This window comes from Genypterus blacodes, unplaced genomic scaffold (assembly GCF_046128005.1).
Source record: "Genypterus blacodes isolate CSIRO-AG114 ecotype Tasmania unplaced genomic scaffold, CSIRO-AGI_Gbla_v1 ptg000021l_1, whole genome shotgun sequence".
Classification (NCBI taxonomy): domain Eukaryota; kingdom Metazoa; phylum Chordata; class Actinopteri; order Ophidiiformes; family Ophidiidae; genus Genypterus; species Genypterus blacodes.
In genome coordinates, this window is record NW_027466834.1 from 2,585,521 (window position 1) to 2,604,626 (window position 19,106).

Sequence of the window (19,106 nt, forward strand, 5' to 3'; positions counted from 1 at the left end):
CAATTCTAATTACTAATAGTGGGGATGTGGTTGGGTTCAATTAGTGCTCGTCACTGTCTGCTTCCACAGCTGTCCTGGCCTGCTGCAGCACCTCACCATAGTGTTCCTCTGCTGCAAGAGAAGCGTAGAGTCAAATCAGTGCATAAATAAAAATGAGCGGTTATATGTGTTTCAGTATTTTACAGTGTAGAGACATATAGTAGAGGTGTGTGCATCATGTCGGAGATCAATACATTTTTCTGGTAATGTACAGTCATTACTATAAGTTATTATTGCATTCAGACAAAAAATCTTGGGGAAATCTGAACAGCTGAGCAAGTTATGTTTCTAAGTTTGCTACACACGTTAAGACTAATAACATGATCATATTATAGATTTGTTTAAATAGAGGAAAGCAGATCTAAATGACTCCAAATCCTCCTCTTGTTTTGTCTTTTAAGTACTTATTCATGTACTGCGAGTTTGTATGAGGGCATACGTAGGTTTCGTGGCAAATTTAGGCTGATCCTTGGAAACACTCCTTCTCCGCGTAGGGTGATTTCCTGAGGCGGAAAGCAAGCCACCTGCAGCTGAAAGCAACTCTCAAACACCTCAGGGGTCCCGGGGAGATAGAGCACGCGCAGACAATGCTCAGCACCGCCATCGACATAGCCCTAATGCACAGAAAAATGAAATCACTCACAAAAATATGAAAGAAAACAATTCACCTCCCACATTTTAAATTAACCACAGGATTAACTTACTGAACTAGGGATGACTGCAGGCCGACCAGGTCTGACCTCCTCTCCTTCTTGTTGATTCTTTTTTTTGTCATCTTTGTCCTGGGCATTCCTCATTCCCCTTGCTTCCTCACGACCCCCCTCCTCTTCTGCTGGCTGTAAAATGCTGAATCTAAAACCCACTTTGCCTTTATTCCTCAAAGTCACTTTAGCTTCGCTGACACAGTTAAATAGCTAGAAGAGAGAGAGAAAAAAAGACATTATTTTGCAGTTTAAACTGTTTAAGTAGCCACAACGCGAATATAATGCAGATCAAGAAGAGAAAGTGGTAGTAATCATAACTCAGATATCTGTACAGGGAACGTGTTTATTGAGTTTCTGCTATCTGAGAATAATTGAATAATAATCCACTGAGGTGTGTCATTATGTAAACAAAGATAATATGTTTCTATGAGCATAAAATCCAGTTAAGGAAGCATCTGAGCTTCATACTGTATATGAGGGTAGAGTACACGTCCACCAACTACAGACTACAGAATGCTGGCCTAAATTAACATCACACTGTCAACAAAACATATAGTAGCATGTAGCAATGCATGCTGCCAGAGAAAAATAAAAATAACAGGATGACAGAAAAAAAGACCAAGAGAGAGAGAAAGAGGGAAAGCCACAAAAAAAGAAAGAGAATGGTGCTGACAGTAAGGTCATACATCTTCTGTTGAATCACTAACTTCAGGTAAATCTAAAATCAATACGTCCTTCTTTGTCAAGTGTGACAAATTCCGTCCTCTTAGGTTACACTGGAAGAACCCCAAATTGGTAATCCAACCAAATGTATTATGTCTATCGACTGAAGCTACACACAAAAATGGTTGCTGGGGGCAAAACTGCCTAAGAGGCAAATCAAGGCCAAGTAAATCCCTTTCAGACATATTGTATATACACATTTATAATGCAGATACCTGTGGGCCAAAGTCAATGTGTGTAGAGTCAAGGCTGTAGGTGATTTCTGAAGACTCTCCTCTGAGTTTGATTTCATATACAGGCCCCTCTTCCACATGGCACTGTGCTACAACCTCTTTTCCGAAACTGTTGTGTCCGTAAAAAGAGAAAGCGACAAGCTGCTCCCCCCCAGGTTCCAGCTGACCATGGATTGGTATGACATCAAACACCTTCAGATACACACAAAACAAACAGTGGACTAGGGTTAAATGGCTTAGATGAGAATAAACTGCAACAAAGTGAGTGTAGAGTGAAAAGTAATGAAAGAGTTGAATGGCAAGTTTGTGTAAAGCAGCAAGATTTCCACAAGCAATACAAAAACAAAATTATTTTCACACTTCCAAGTTATCATTTTGTACTCAAAGCATGAACTCACAGATGTGATAAGAGTAAATTCTCTGATCACATTTGTCAGTGGTGGAAATTTTAATGTAATGAATTATATTTAAGAAGTATAGTGAAAACTCATCTGTGGAGTAAGTGAATCTTACCTAAACATAGTGAAATTCTATTACTGTGGATCAAGGAAAAAGATGTTTCACATTGACAACAAAGAAGGGAATGCCTACATCTGAGTTTATAATGCAAATATATGTGCAGGAGTATGGGTGTGCCGTGTAGGTGTCTGTCTACTTCCAGTGCTGAAGCATAGGAATGGCTTGCCCACTGGCTTCTGGCTCCTCAAACCTTTGGCAGAAATTATTTCTGGGGGAGGCAGACATCTTCCTACCTCTTCCACACAAATAGAACACTGTTTGGTGTTCATCTGATCATTTGAAACAGTGCTGGAGCTGCGAGTAACTGACAAGCCAGCAGGAGGCTTTAAAGGGGAACCCCTCCCTTCTGCAGCCTCATTTGCTGGATCTCCTTGCTTCTCTTTTTCAACTGACAGTTTAGCAGCATCTGTCTCTCTATCGAGGGTGAAAAGATGAAAAAGTTATTTGAAAACATTGAAAAAAAGTATATTTTTCCCATGATGAAAATAAACTGCCTAGAAAATGAAATGCATACAATTGGGGAGGTTTCACAGTTCAGGCTCTGAACACCAAAGCATGTCCAAGAATGCAGTCCACCATATGTCAAACCCAGATTAACAACAAACAAACAACTCTCGCTCAAATTTTTGCTCAGACTGGTTGCATCCACCAAGGTAACTCAACAGTTAAACAGTCTTCTATAATTTAGATGAGTTTTTAAAAGGCAACAGCATGAAACAGGTGAGGAAACAAAATATAACATAATAAACATGGAAGAGAATGGAAGAGATTTAGTATGTGAAGCAAATTCAAAGCTGTGCATGATAGAAACTGTGTGGAAATCATCACATGTTGGCTATGTCATCAACAGTCTCTCTCTCTCACACTTTCTGTGTGTGTGGACTTCAGGGAATGCATGTACAGAAGCAAACCAGTTCATGCACAGATTTTGTATTAAAAGTACCCCAAATGTAGTACGAGTATTTATAATTTGGAGTTCATAATTTGTGCACGGTACTGCTACACCCAGCAGGGAGCACTGTTGTGTGGGCAGTCTGAAGTGCATATGAGTGAAGTAGCTGTTCGAAGCTCTGTCCAGACTACTACAGTGCATTTCAAGGGAGGGGAGCCAAACCAAAGTCGTGTGAATGAGGCAGCTGGTAATGTGTGTAAAGTACAAACTCAGCTTATCTGTGTTTATAATGGATTTGGCTTACAATTCAGAATATTATATACAGAGCTACTGTACTAACTTATCCCAGTAGACAGTTTTCAAATACAGCACACATCCATTTTTTTTTGTGGTCTCTGATTCTCTTGTTGTCTACACTGTGTATCCTACTGTTCCTCATCAACACCAAAAAACACAAGCCATGGCACAGGCATTGATAAACAGCATTCCAGCAGGCATGAAGCATATTGGATTTTTGTAAAAGCTCTTGAAAGTCCCTGCTAAGATTAATTAAAAAAGAGGCATTGGTAAAGGAAACACCACCCTTGGATATTGTACTGTCAGCTTGAAGCTCAGTGCATTTGACTGAAGATTAAGGCCTTTTACACCTTAAGTTAAAATGCAAAGGTATGTAGGCAACCTGTTGTACTGTTTAGGCCCATCCTCCTTGTTCCATGTACACTCATCATCCATTTGTAAATTAACAAAACTTTTTTTTGCATTGGCAAGTCGCAATTCTCATTCAAACTTTATCAACCGAAGTCCCTGTTCTGGATTCAGATGTGGATCACAATCATTTAATCATTAAATGTGTTCTTTCCTGGATCATGACCAAACTGCCCATCATGTTTGATGAATATTGGTTCATCCTAAAATCCTGCTGAAAAACAAATAAAGCAAAAGCATAACCTGTGTGGCGGAGGTAAAATTTGAGCACTGGAATTTGCAGAAAGGAGCTGTTAAAACACAAATTGACTCGTAAAATATTCCCAATATTTGTATTTAACAGTTATATTCAACAGTTGCATTGTGTCTGGTTACTTAACCGTCCCACAGTATAGGTAGCACTGGTGTGGAGTGGATGGTTAACACAGTTTTGGAATCTCGCTGATACAGTATTATTAGGACTCATCGGTATAAATGTACCTAATTGCACACTGACTTTGGTCCACCAGGAATGTCCAATGGTAAGACACAGGCAGTGGGGAGCAGTTGGTCATTGTGAGTTGTCTTTGATTCTCTGTGCGGTTGAGCACACAGCCAAAGTCCACACTAGTGGAAGAGAAATGGAGATTGGGGAAGTGGACCTCACCATGAAGCTCCACCACATCCTGCTGTGGATGTCCCTGGTAGCATATCTGAAGGGACTGGGGGAAAGTGGAGCAAGGAAATGTAATAAGTTAATGTTATAGGTAAATATGTAAATATGTAAATAGGTATAAAGAAATAATCGGTTGAAAACAAATCTAAATAACAAACACACTTCACATAAAAGTAGCATTGTTACCTCATGAGCCACGTGTGACAACTTATCCTGATAATAAGATGGATTGAAACACACCCACAACTCAACCTGCTTCCCATCACCTAAAAATATGGACTGGAGAGACATTGAAACATAGTTACAGGTGTGTTATCTAGAAAAACATTTTCTCTGCAGCATTTGAGACCATGTTTTGATGACGACGATGAACACAACAGAATATTCTTTCATTTTTTACCATATTTGGGTTTGCTGGGACAAAAGAAAACAACTGCACTTTATATGACACATTCACTTTTGTTTACAAATGTTTCCCTAACTTTCCCTCTCCACCTCTTCAACAATTATGGGAGAGGGATTGTTTCAGAAATCTAGCACCTCATTCTGGACCTGTGTGATCAGTTCAACTCTCAAACAATGACTGCTTGGGAGGGCGAGGTTGGACTCCAACTTAGTGAGCAATGGTGGGAAGAAGTTGCTCTCCGGCACTTTTTACACTGCGCTCAGGCACTGCTTATCCACATTGACCACTTTTGTGAGTATCTTTAGATAGAGCCTAGCAATTTCTGTTCAGGTGGGTTTTTACTCCCACACCAAAAGGACATGCATGTTATTACTGCCACAGCAATCAATGTTCAATGTTATTATTTGCATCACCTTCCCATGGCAATTCATTTTCTGTTGTTCACTTTACTTCTAAGTTTAGCTGATTTAAAATGTACTGCACATCCTGGCATAAAGTAGGAATATGGGCGTTAACCAGCTGTAATCAAAAGATTAAGAGACGTGTACCTTGGAGGTAGCTGAGCTGAAGTTTCCCTCAGCTTCACACAGAGAGAAGGGCTCTACAACAGAGAGCTCTATGTGTAAAGATATAGATGATACATTTTTAAAGACCAGCATCTCATACAGTGGCACAAGACTTTTTCCTGGGGCCTATAACACATAAAAACATATTGCAAAGGCCATTAATTCAGCAATATAAACACATGACTCAGGTACAGCACATTGCTTTACCCCCCCTTTGATGGATAACTTCTCAAGATACCCTCATGTTTTTCCTTTCCGAAATCCACAATGATCATAAATACTCTGATTCCAGAAATGTTGACACCATTTAGATCTCTCAGCAGGATATCAACAATATAGCTATAGTATAGTAATTTCCCAGGGAGAGTAATGTCAATGACTAACATTCTCTATGTAGAAGTCAAGCTGCTTGGCAGAAATGCCGAGCAAAGGAGCCACAAAGCGACATGTAACATCCATAGTCATGATGCGCTCATTAAAGCCCTGGAGACCCACGATGCCATAGCACTCCAGACGCTCATGCACAATCTGTGGAGATAATAAGAATAAGAAACATATCCACAACTTCAATACGAAGAAAATGCGTGTCTGTAAATGTATGCATGGTTCTTTCACCTTAGGGCAGTCTGAAGATCCAGTCAGCAACATGTCAATAGAGCATCCAGGAAAAAGCTCCACACGAGAAGGGCAAAGGCTAAAGACTGGACTATCTTGGGGGGGGGAGACCAAGGATCCACAATCCAAAACATCTTTGTGCCTGGGAGCAGAAACCGGGGATCGGCCAGACATGTTTTTATCTTTGTTTGTTTTAATGGAGGATTGAGGCAACCGCGAGGAGCCTTCAGTCCTCCAGTACATCAGGTGCCTCCGTTGGCCACGGTTGGTCAGCTTAAAGTGATACTGGCATGACCCATAGCTGGTAATACAAAGGAAGGACAGTAAAGATGTGCAGCAGATTGGCAGAAGAATGACCCAGTAGTCATCAACACTATCCTGCACCTGACTCTCTAGAGTCCAATTCCCTATTATGTCTTTTAGTACAACTATTAACCTGAGACCATTGCTATAATTTAATTTTACCTGAAGTGTGAGCCTAAGTCAAGGTTGGGAAAAACCGGCGGGTCACTGACAATTGTGGTACCAGTGCCTGTGGCGGATAGATCAACAATGTGCCTTTGACTGTCCTGGATGGCTATTTCCACCTTAGCTTGGAAGTGGAGCGTGTCCCTCAAATGTGCCACTATCCTGAGCTCCAGCTGGCCCTCTGGTGGCACTTTGCCCTCGTTGGGCTCAACACGCCATTGAGACCTTGCACACGCCTGAAGAAAATAGATAAATCTGAATTCAATTTACACACACAAACCATACAGTCTATTTACTGACTGATTACATGTTAAAATAATAGCTATGCTAAATCTCAATTTTTAATAATCATTTTAAACAAAAGAGTGTTTTTTTCTCATGATCCTTTTCATAACAGCAGCATGAATAACTGAGTTTATCCGTTTATGAAAGCTTGTTGTGTTCATGGATGTGATTGGTATCACACACTGATGCTCCACTTCACTACATTGACTTGCCAACAACCCTTGTAAAGACCACTAATGTGCAAATATGAGAGCACACCTGGAACTTTAGTTTCTTATATCATGTGGACTCATTTCATTCCTGCAATCCTGAATTGATACAATTTCAGCATCTGACATCTGATTTTTAATGTGAATGCAATAAGATCCACACAGATAAAAAGAGCTTACTCCCAGGGAAAATGATTAAACTGGTAACTAATTATTTCTAGACTTAACAGAGCATTGAATCAATTATCTCAATAATTACATATCCAATTAGACAAAATTCATTAGTCCTAACAGCAGACAAAGTCTGAGTGATTGTGCCAGGTGTGTGGACAGGTAATGTGTGCATCAGATCCAGAACTGAAACCTATGCCAACGGTGATGTCAGTTCTTCAACTCTGTAACAGCACACACACTATATCTTGTAAACAGAATTGCTGAAAAGGTTAAATTTTTTGGCAAGGCTGTGACTTAAAATTGCAAAATAGTATATGTGTGTCTGCGTACCATTCGAGCAGTAAAACAGGCTGGGAGAGGTGACTGGTTAAACAGGTGTAGAGTTCTAGTAATGTCTGTCAGGACTGGGATTTTGCCAAAGTTGACCCGTGAGCTCTGAACATGAACTGTTGGACCCTGGCCAAAACATGACACGACAACCTCCTGAGAATAGAGAGGAGAGGAGAAAAGAGGAGAGGAATAATACATTTTTTTATTCTGAGGAAACATTAAGTCACATGCACATATGCAAATATTACTCTCAATTCCAGCAACCATTCACATATAGAAAATAGCTTGATATGTAAAGTACAGAATATGCAGTACACGTGCACATACACAAACACACACTTCCACTGACCAGGGGGGGCAGGACACTTCCAAACACAGCAATGTGTACAGTGTGATGCAGTCTACCCGCTGCCTTGGCCAGTAGACGAAGAGGAATCTCAGCTGACGTGTGAGGAAGGATAATTCCCCTGGGTACGGAACTGCCAAAAAGCAAGGAGGGACTCTCGTCATATTCCTGTACAGAGGGACATACAGTAGAGGACACATAGATTAGATTAGATTAGATTAAACTTTATTGTCATTGCATATCACAGGTACAAGCAACGAAATACAGATAGCCTCTAACAAGAAATGAAAAAGCAATAAGTAAAAAGTATATTACAATGATTAAATGTAGTATTATATATGTATGTACAGTACTGCAAAGAATGATTTTACAGTATATACATTATGATTTACAGTATGTGCAGCAAAAAAAAGAAAGTGACCAGTGAACATGAAAAGTGCAGTTGATGGGGTTTGGCGAGTATGTGTGAATGATTGTGAAGGAGGGTGGGGTGATGGGGGGCAGAGTTCAGAAGGCAGACTGCTGTGGGAAAAAACTGTTCTTGAACCTGGTGGTTCTTGTGCGGAGACTCCTGTAGCGCCTTCTTGAGGGCAGGAGGGCAAACAGTCTGTGTTCAGGAATTTAAAGGTCACGCGATGGGTAGATGTGTGTCAGCATTCTTCCTGTCCACGATGAGCTCCTTGGTCTTCGTGGTGTTGAGTAGCAGATTGTTGATGTCGCACCACGTAGCCAGGCGATGCACCTCCTCCCTGTAGCCGACTGATCGTTGTTTGTGATTAGTCCAATCACCGTGGTGTTGTCCTCAAACTTGACGATGGTGTTGGATTCTTGTCGACATCTGCAGTCGTGGGTGGAGAGGGAGTAGAGCAGGGGTCGGGAACCTATGGCTTGCAAGCCATATACGTAAGGCACTTTCGATGACGGCATATGGCTCGCAGAAAGTTCTGAGCTGACATTGTTTGACACTCATGCGGCTCTTTGCCGGCTGATGTGCGGGTCCACCTCGTCAGACGGGCTGATCGTAGCGCAAACTGTGAAGCACCCCGCCCCACCTAGTGATGATCGGGGTGAGTGCTACTGGGCGGTAGTCATTCAGACAGGTTGGAGTGGATTTTTTAGGTAGAAATTAATAGAGATTGAACTGCCGTTTTTGTTCATTTTTCAATGACAATGAAACAATATTGTTGATATTTTTGTTCACCTGGTCAAGCAAACCGTAGCAAGCAGGCAGAGAGCTGGTGTTTGCTAGCATCACATTCTGTTCATACGTGTGACTGAGGAGACACCTTTGAAAGTCCACGACTGGAGTCTCCACCACGAGTTCAGGTACAACACACCTTATAACAAAGGAAGTCAGAAGAAATGAAAGAGGTTGAGCGATAGTCGGAGAGGAAAAGAGAAGATCTTGGCCTGTTCAAAAATCATAATAGTAATGCAATACGTCAGGCCAAACCTACAGTCTATCAATTACAAACGATTCATAAATTTACTGCGACAGATAACCATTGCCTTATTACGAGTGACGATGCAGGTAACGTTCATATGCATTATTATGCTAATTAGCCACTGAATATTCAGTCACTCATTTGTCGACACCTGTGTGCACGTTCAATCGACCAGATTCACAACATGTCAAAGCCTTGGTGAAATTTATTGCCAGCTAAATTCTGGTTGAAACTATGAGTAACTTCTGTTTTATGGCATCATATGAGACCTTTCACTGCAGCAGGAATGTGAAGAAATGCAATGTAAAGATTATCATGGACATGTTATAGAGACAATGTGTGCTTTCTCATAATTGCATCTTACCTGGCACTGATGGGCAGACTCATGATCTCCTCTCCTACACCCTCAACATCCACCACTAATGCCAACCTGTATGTCCTCACTGTATTGGAGCACAGTGTGACCTGAGCATACAATAAATATGTACACTATGAGCTCAAAACATGTTTATATATACAGATGTGCTGGTTTACAACGGTTGTCACAATTAGTTTGCTGTTACCAAAAGCACTGACATATTTATTACATTGTGGATCTGAAATGTTAGCATCATAGTGGCAATCTTATGTTTATTTCAGTTATGGCTGGATTTAACTGTACATGATAAAGTCAGTAGCTGCGAAGATATTTTAATTTCTTTCGTTCGACTTTAAAACACATTACATTCATAAGATTCACATCAGTCTGACAGAAATGCACTTACCTTAATGTCAACATCCGACATGGAACGAACAGTAGCTGTGGCAGGGCTGAGGGTGAACTCTACAGGTTGTGACTGAAGGTCTCCTGCAGTACTGCCTTGCCATTGGTTCCTGGACAGCTCACTCACCTGTTTAACACAGGTCAAAGTGGGAGATCCCAACCCATCCCCAGGGATACGCAGGGAAAATGTCATAGGCACCAGGGAGGTGTTGAAGAGGGTAAAGATTAGTGTTAGTGGAAAACCTGTGAAGAGAGACAAAAAAACAAAAGGAACATGAAGAGTAAGGTGATATGGAGGACGCTTCCTTCCTTCTCTCTATCTCTCTCTCCCCTTTCCCCTTTTTCAAATCTAAAAAAAGATCTCCAAACTATCCTACAACTGTATGCACAATGTCATGTACAATGTTTCAATGTTTTTGCTTCAATAAAAACAAATTGCAAAAAAAAAAAGAAATCCAATGTAATACATGGACGATGCAATGTTTGGTTCCTAAAACTCTGTCCTACATTGCAAATGTTTGTGTAACTACATAGCTGACACACATGTAATAACATAACATAATTCAAACTCACCAAAAGCTATATCTCCAAAATTGAGCTCAGAAACATTCAAGTGGAAAGTGGGACCAATGACACTGCCCCTGAAACAGAGGGAAAAAATGCCTTAAAAAAAGCTTGCTAATATGCCATCATAGCAATTATTTCTAAAATAAATACTTGATGATAGAAACTGAAAGAGAATGTTTACAAAACAAGCTCAGTAATGAACACTGTTTACAAAATCTCCACTGTGATGGCAATCAAACTAAACTCTCTTTAGGAATTAAGTTTTAGTCTTTTAATTTACTTAATGTTTATTATACTAAAAATGTCACTTTAGTGTGTTTAAGTTTGTAGTGAAAGTTACATTTTGTCACCATGGTTGGGCCTTAAGGAATAGCTTTAGAGATGAGTTATATGGCATTGTTTTAGTTAATCTCACCTGAAGGTCAAAGTAATGGGTTGAGGCTGTCCGGTGACAGTAACAAGCAAATCCTCAGAGAAAGTTCCCAAGATGAAACAATGGAAGGTGACTTCCACAACCTGACAGCCCCCAGGGGGAACAACACCCTCCTGAGGTCTGAAGGAGAAATACTGGCCAAAAGTGGTGTTAGGGTTCGACAGCCTGAAAGGGGCATCAATTAATCCTTTATTGGACACTGTCACCTGGAGAGTGAGAAGAATTAGCTGATTGAGTTACAACAAAATTTTTAAGAATCTGATGCAAAATGTTGGTGCATATGTTATGTTTCATCACATCAGTTCCGACAATTAATTGAAGACTATGAGACCAAGTACAGTGACCTGCTGTTGCAAATTTTTCTATGGCAAAGTGCTTTATGAGTACACTGCCAGCGAATGGAAACATGATGTCGGAAGACATGGAGCAGATTATATAGATGACTTTTTAACCTTGTAACTGACATTTCATGTCAGTTAAAGGTTGAGGTTGAGGTTGAGTCAAGGTGATGCCTGACTATAAAGAATTGCATCTTAACTGAGAGCCAATTTTGTTTTACCCATGCAAATTGTGCTGTTGTGCAAAGTGAGATAGTAGAGCTGCAGACAAATGACAGATTCAAAGGTGAACGCAGAGCAGGTGTTGACGTTGTAGTTTGGTGTCAGAATCACTCTGTACAACTTTTTGCACAAAAAGTGATGTCACAACGTTCTTCACATTTTAAATTAGATTGCAACAACAAAATACAACATGAAGAAAAGGTTGAGGAAATGTGAGCCCACGTCTGATCTTCTAACCATTAAGGAATTGGCTGCATTATTGGTTCAAATTGCATAATGAAGGCAAACAAGTGGGAGTATTTGACACATGTATGGGTTATAGCTGTCTTACCTCATAACTATTTTTGTCACTAATGAAAACATTTTGCACATCCATCAGGTTATAGTTCAACTGAAGTTGAGGTCCGACGCCCTCTCCCTTGATTGTGAGTGGGATGCGAGACTGGTGGCCTAAATGAAAAGACACAAAAACAGACAAGTTACATTAGATTTGGAGAACAACATTGTCTTTTAAATGGTAATGAGTATATCTGAATGACAATGAATAATGTATCTGAAGCAAATTGATGAAAGGTCTGTAAACTTCACATTACAAAGTGTAAAACAGTGTGAGGACAGGACGGAGCACAGCTGACTGACCTGTAATGTCACAGTATATGGTTTCCTGGTAGAGTTTGGTCTCCTGAGGCTTAAAGACGATGTTGAACTGTGCTGTGGTGTTGGACCATATTTCACCCTGCTGAACAATGTAAAAAGAGGACAAAGTGAAAAGTGATTGAACATATGACTGCAATAGATGTGGCACACGTGTGTATACATAGATGTGTTTAAAAAGCAAAGGAGTTGTAACCCTTGAGTGGATCTAAGACCGTTGATAAAATTGATATAATAGTGCAAAGATCCTTCACACATTTGAGTCTAGAAAAAAACGTGTCATGCATACTCACACAGACTAGCTATCTCTAACACATCTCAAATAAAACACATTTCACAAGACCTTTACATTATCACAGGAGCTGAAAACTACTACTGTTGGTCGTGTGTGTGTTAGTGTTTGTGTATGACTATGTGTATAGACTGCTGACCATTGCCCTTTAAAGTCCTCTCAAAGATTTTGCTGTGACTATTTGACCTTCAACTGTTCAGTCACTGTATTCCCTTTGTCTCCCCTCTCCCCATGTTCTGGCAGAAAAGTGACACAGTTTTGTCAGACCAGGTCAAGCCTGCTTAAATGCCCCTGGGCAGAGATTGTGACGGCCTTGTCATTGAGGCAGCAGACCTGTCCTATCCTACCAATATAAGTGAAGAGCCAGCAGGTGGGTGTGCCTGTGTGTGCGTGTGTGTATGGAGCTGCAACAAGCACGAGTTCCACAAGCCGGGGTGACATGTGCATTGGGTGCTTTTATTTCATTTGCATTTTTATTTTAGGTTTTATTTGCAATAAACAAATTATGCAAGTTATATTAGTGGGATATGGGAGACATGAATGGATGATATCACGACTGATGTCGGGTTGTTAATGACATCTTTGAAGCACATGATGTCACAGCTCGTCATGCTACAGGGGGAACTTGCTAAAGTTACCTCTATTTTAGGGGGGCGGAAGGAGGGAAAGAGGAGGCTGGGGTTAGAGATAATGGGTTGGGCCGCTTATCGTAGTACTGCTTCTTTACATTGTGACTGATCTGATCTCACTTTGGATCTTGTCAGAGGAAACCTTGACGGTTTCTCATCCCCAACCCTGTTATTAGACACACAGCAGCACAGGTGGTGGAGGAAGTAACCTGTCCTTCAGTTTGAATACCCTATCTGGAGAAGCTTCCTAATATCTGTTCGCTCAGAGAATGCTGTTAAGGTGCAGTTTGGCCCCTCAGAAATTAACCAAAGTATCAAATTATTCACATAATGACAAATAATGAGATAATCAGCACAGGCATTATGAGGAGTGAAAACACTGCAAAACTTCAGGTGAGGTAAAGGTCAACAAGAGATATGTGGTAAGAAAACAAACAATATAGAGACAGAGGAACATGCACACACAGCAAACCCCACCATTGGTTGAACAGTTATGCAGCTGTGTGACGGGGCCAGGGGGTAGCTCTTTGCAGCCTGGCATCTGAGTGGCTGGAACTCACACTCCATCATCCGCTCTCTCTCGACCTCATCCTTCTGCTGGAGCTCTGAGCTCTCTCTAAAGAGAGGGAAAGAGGCAAGGTAGAAAGCAGAGCGTAGGGCGGCGGCAGTAGCTCAGTCCATAGGGATTCAGCTTGGGAACCGGAGGGTCGCCGGTTCGAGTCCCGTATGGGCCAAGTAAGTGGACTGGTAGCTGGTGTGTTGCCAGTTTGCCTCCAGGGCACTGCCGAGGTGCCCCTGAGCAAGGCACCAAACCCCCAACTGCTCCATGGGCGCTGTAAATGGCTGCCCTGCACCCCCTCTGTAATGCATGTGTGTGTGATATGAGGGGGTGCAAGATAAATTTCAATTGTGTGTTGAAAGTCCCTTTGGATAAAAGCGTCTGCTAAATGACTGTAAAATTAATTAAATAGTGAGAAATTAGGAGGTTCAGATAAACAAAGAGGAAGAGGAAATTAAAAAAATACAGAGAGAAAGTGATGGACACTTCTATTTCTGAAGACACACAGCATAGCAGTTCTATTGTATCCTATGTGTGTGTGTGTGTGTGCTCCCACACATGTATACTGTATATATATAGTATATTCTTTATTTACATACCTGTCTTGCTGGCTGGGCCACGTTGACCAGCAATACTGAAGTGTGACATCACTGCTGTTAGTGAGGGACACTGTGTGTGAATTGGCCAAGGAGATGTACGTGTCCTTCAGCTTTACAGACTCAGGTTCCAGATATATGTTCAGTTCTTCACAAGCACCATACAAGCTGATGTGTACATCCTCGCCTGGACAGCAGACATTCAAATATGGGAGGTACGTACATGAGCACAGACACATGCACAATAATGACAGCTTAAAATGTAGCAGACTTATTGCATGACAAAATAACTTTACATGCATTTACCCTGCACGGCACAATATATTGTGAAATTGTGATCAGTCACTAGAGAGACTGATAAAAGTTACATTAAAGTTGTAGGCCATTGACTAACATACCACAGTGTGAGAAATAGTTTGAGTTTTGAGCATGTTTTGGTTGCGAGTTACAGTAACAAGTGTGAACTAGCCAGATGAAGAGTGCAGGTATCCCTGACTGAAGAGAGTTTGCTACATTCTGTTTACATTTGGTCTTGTCTGCATTTGACTGTAATTTGACCTATGTGGTATTTGTAAATGGGTAATATCTGACCAGGTCATATTTCACAAGCCATAGTAAACAAAAAACCTGTACTGTGTCACTGTCTGATGATTACTGAATTGAATGGAGTTGCATCATCATACTCTACTGTAGCACTACAATTACACTTCAAACATAATCTCATTCCAATGTACCACACAATACAAAATGCAATTGTTCTTTTGCCGTGTTATTCTGTTGATAGGGATATCTGATTTTTAAAAATATGTGAACTTCAAAGTGAGGAATCATTGTAGTTTTAGTTGAGCTATTTCCAATCTAATATTTCAAATATTTCTTGTAAAATCTGGTTTATGGATTGGATACGTATTGAATCTTCTGAGAGGGATATATACACACACCAACAAGTGGCACAACAACTTTGTCCAATACATTTTATTAATTGTTGCTAAGATATGATGACATAACACTAATAGAAACTGGAGACCTTTGCAGAGGGGTTTTAATTTTTACTTAGGATAAATATTTTTATGAGGTAGCCTGAATTTTCTGTTCTTAAAGTGGTCCCCTTACCAGTATGGTAGTGCAGCAGCAGGTCCTGTTTATGGTTTCCTGCAGTCATAGGGTTGAACTCCACAGTCACCTGCATGCTCTCGCCTACATCAAGAGTCCCAAAGGCGGGCGTCACTGAGAAAGGTCTGGAATAAAATGTGACAATATGCACACATACAACACAAACAGACATTAGGGTATAATATTTTTTAACTCAGATTGAAATATGTTATGTTTCACAGAAACTTTATACCACTATTACCAACCATCTTTATAAAATGACAGAGGAAACCCACATGTTCAAGTGATACATGTTTATGTAATAAATAATTAAATGTTAAATCATTCTATAAGTAAAATATTTATTATTTAATGGAAGAACATCTTTAAGCAGTGGTAGTTAAATATTGTGACAGTTAATACATTGAAAGGTTGCTGGATTGGACATTTCAAAATGGTTTTCGATTTGCTGAATAGACAGACACGACAGCTTAAAACTTTCTCATGTGAAAGAAAATACAGTACTTCATATGAAATCACTGAAAATCAGCAAACAAGCCCATCTTTTCACCTGTGTGTTTGTAACTTGAACTTGGCCTGACTGTTTCCTATGTTGCGGACGAGCTGAGTCTTTTGTGCGGAGGCTTTCACTGGACAGACCGGAAAATAGAGCTCACCACGAAAGTCAAGAATGGCTCGAGGCCCAATTGCACGTACTGGGATCTCAAACCTCCCCCTGTCAGTTACCACAACCAGTTTGTAGTCGTAATCCTAGAGGGAAAAAATGGAAAATCTTTTTTTTCTTCTATACTTTTAAATATATAAATGAACAACTAAACAATCTTAGCAATTTTCAAATATTACTTGTGAGTGCCTGACTTAATAAATCAGCAGGAAATACTGTGTTAATACATTTCATGACAGTTTTCACTTTTATCCATATATCAGTGAGAGAAGAGATAAGGATGTGCTTGTGTAATGTAATGCCTGAGCCGTTTGCTGTCTTGACTGCCCTACAACTCGTCTGTACACCAAAGACAGATTGACGATCAAAATATGACCATGCAATATAAATTCTTGCCATCACTGACTGATCTAATACTTCCACGACCCACCACCGGTATCAGGCTAACACATACCAGTATTGTGCACACATATGTGGACATGGGGGTCCGCAGGTTATCAGTCTCATGGTTCTTGTTTCGGTTGTCTTGGTTGTTTACAAAATATGAAATTGATACTCTTTCACTGGTTGCAAACTGACTGACCTGAAATTCATGTCAAAAATGCAATCCCTTGCATTTTTTGTCATTGTGCATCAACATTCGAATTCTGATTATATTGAGAGGACATTTATCTGCCTCCACTACCTTTTTCTCGAGTGGGGTGAAGAAAACAGTGAAGGTGGCAGTCATTCCTGGTGCAACCCTGCAACCTGTATCTTCTGGACCCACCACATGGAAATACTGCGAGTCCTTCTGCTCCACCTTCACATGCCGTGAAACCTGGACAAAATCACACACACTCACTTCACTAACTTGCAGACTGTAAAAAACAGAGCCAGGTACACACAGTTGTCACAGTTGTGTGTCACATTTGTTCTTGAACTATCAGGTAGACCTGCTGTAGATCATTCACACACCTTGTCGTTGTTAAAAAGGACAAGAGGTAATTTGTATGTTTGTGGAGGAGTGAAGTTCTGAAATATCAGCTCGGATGGGTGAGGCTGGAAAAGAGCCTGGTCCATATCCACCAAAGACAACTGACAAAACAAACAAACATATACATAGTCAGACAATCACATTGCTAAAATGTTATTTTCTGAAATAACACAATATACAGTGCTCGTGCTATTTCTGTCCTGTCCTGCTCATTCTGTCCAAAAAAGTGATTCAAATGTATTCAGACTTTTCTATACCATTATACAGCGTAGACGCAGCTTTCTTTTAAACGAAGATCGCTAAAGTTATGCTATAGGTCCGAGCAGAAACAAGAATGTGCTCATGACTATTAGTGGCGCTCTCATATTAATAAAGACTATAGCTGGCGTCACATATCTTATCTGGCGTCAGAGAGCATCGCGAGTCACTTTTTTTAACCATGTTTACAGCCTTCGTACGAGAGTGTTACTAACAGTTAATGCGCATGTTTCTATGGAAGAAGCTTTACTCGCTTAATCATAAATCGCGTTCCCGTTTCTACGCCCTCAAGTATTGTCTGTGCTGGTTGTGACCAGTGCTTCGTATTGTTCGTAATCAAACAACGCCATGACGCCATACGGAACACACTCAGATAGCAGGAGAATATGTACAGCACCTGCTGGCTAAAGGCGAACTTTTCACACGTACAGTGATAGACTTGCGTTTGGCGGCTGTGTTACAGATATGAAACGACAATTCTAGCAGTTTTAGCCCAAACTTCAAACTCTGACTACACACTACCAGCACGTTTACCGTACCATTGTGGGAAATTTCAAGTTTGGACGTTCTCTCCAAGCTAAAAACAGCACACGGATGCGCCAAAGGTAAGATGAAGAAGTGCGCGTAAACATCGATATATAATCACGCGGCTCGCACACGACGAAGAAACGTATTTCAAATTTAAACACATTTACGTATTCAATGTGGAATTGTTATGCTAATTCCGTGAAAGTATTCCGTGAATGTATGAAATATGTATGACAATAATTGAGGCACGTTGAGCCGCCGAGCACGCTGGGCAGATATGGAACATGTACTGTAACGTTGTCGTAAAGTGTAACATCATTGCCATATTCAGGGCAAACTTGTTGACGTTTAAAATGATGGCCCACTGCTTGATGCCAATCGTCAAATCGTTGGAGACCCCAAACTCCAGCCCCGCAGATTTCCCGGACTGTTCTCTGAGCGTAAATGCGCACTGCACCGGCGCTGCTCACTTGTTTCCGTCTCTCACTCGCACCCTCCCACCCACCCGACCTGTCAAAGAATCGGGGTGACTACTTCCCTTCAGCACCCAGGTGGGTCTGTATACTTACATCCAATATAACGGAGATACCTTTTTGCGATTCAGAGGCGAAGAACTGCTTATCCTTGCTGGATGCGTACTCCCGACTGGAAATGTTCTGGTTGTCGCTCATTTTGGTGACGATCCAGCGGACGAGGCCGTCGATTCCGCCGCTGTTTCCGGACTGCGCTGCCCGAAGTTTGGCTTGTTCTTTGTTAAGTAGTTTGTGGACTCCATACAGTAGTACACTACCTGCTGATCCTTTGCTGCGTAGCGCTCATGCAGTGCCATGGTGGAGAGAGGGGTCCTCCCCCCTTACATCACAGGATACACCCCAAAACACACCCACCCACTCTACCACTACGGTCTGTCTCTTTTTTTGTAAATATTTTAATTTGTTTTATCTGTAATTATTTCATTACAATAACAATGTGCACCAGCTGTATATCATTTTTGGCGTGGAAGCTGAGTTTAAGTTTATCTAGAATGAAAGACACCAAACACACAAAGTAAATTACAAATTTCTCTTCTATAGTCAGGGGGCCAATTCTGAAAAGGCCTTCCGTTAAGACTTTTGCGGGCATGTTTTGGTACAAGCTGTCACCCTATTTTTTTTAGTTAGAAGACACCCATAGGTAAGCTATTAGGGTGGTTGTCAGGCT

The 19,106-nt window shown here is 40.9% G+C and overlaps 1 protein-coding gene across 1 annotated transcript in view; it reads right to left on the bottom strand.

The window, feature by feature from the left end:
• The window catches only part of LOC142991841 (hydrocephalus-inducing protein homolog), a 58,393-nt gene extending 40,665 nt beyond the window's left edge, over positions 1–17,728 (bottom strand). Inside the window, exons 1-27 of the mRNA XM_076142001.1 lie at positions 17,693–17,728; positions 17,102–17,221; positions 16,830–16,964; positions 16,031–16,230; positions 15,481–15,605; positions 14,371–14,554; positions 13,690–13,846; positions 12,277–12,376; positions 11,969–12,087; positions 11,060–11,283; positions 10,651–10,718; positions 10,079–10,320; positions 9,679–9,779; positions 9,071–9,206; positions 7,873–8,037; positions 7,524–7,676; positions 6,523–6,761; positions 6,058–6,358; positions 5,827–5,970; positions 5,425–5,568; positions 4,657–4,749; positions 4,278–4,516; positions 2,452–2,632; positions 1,682–1,891; positions 744–953; positions 479–653; positions 48–111 (exon numbers count right to left, since the gene is read on the bottom strand). Coding sequence (XP_075998116.1) covers positions 48–111; positions 479–653; positions 744–953; positions 1,682–1,891; positions 2,452–2,632; positions 4,278–4,516; positions 4,657–4,749; positions 5,425–5,568; positions 5,827–5,970; positions 6,058–6,358; positions 6,523–6,761; positions 7,524–7,676; positions 7,873–8,037; positions 9,071–9,206; positions 9,679–9,779; positions 10,079–10,320; positions 10,651–10,718; positions 11,060–11,283; positions 11,969–12,087; positions 12,277–12,376; positions 13,690–13,846; positions 14,371–14,554; positions 15,481–15,605; positions 16,031–16,230; positions 16,830–16,964; positions 17,102–17,221; positions 17,693–17,728 — 4,265 coding nt within the window. The remainder of the gene's footprint in view (positions 1–47; positions 112–478; positions 654–743; positions 954–1,681; positions 1,892–2,451; positions 2,633–4,277; positions 4,517–4,656; positions 4,750–5,424; positions 5,569–5,826; positions 5,971–6,057; positions 6,359–6,522; positions 6,762–7,523; positions 7,677–7,872; positions 8,038–9,070; positions 9,207–9,678; positions 9,780–10,078; positions 10,321–10,650; positions 10,719–11,059; positions 11,284–11,968; positions 12,088–12,276; positions 12,377–13,689; positions 13,847–14,370; positions 14,555–15,480; positions 15,606–16,030; positions 16,231–16,829; positions 16,965–17,101; positions 17,222–17,692) is intronic.
• Between the last annotated feature and the right edge of the window lie 1,378 nt (positions 17,729–19,106).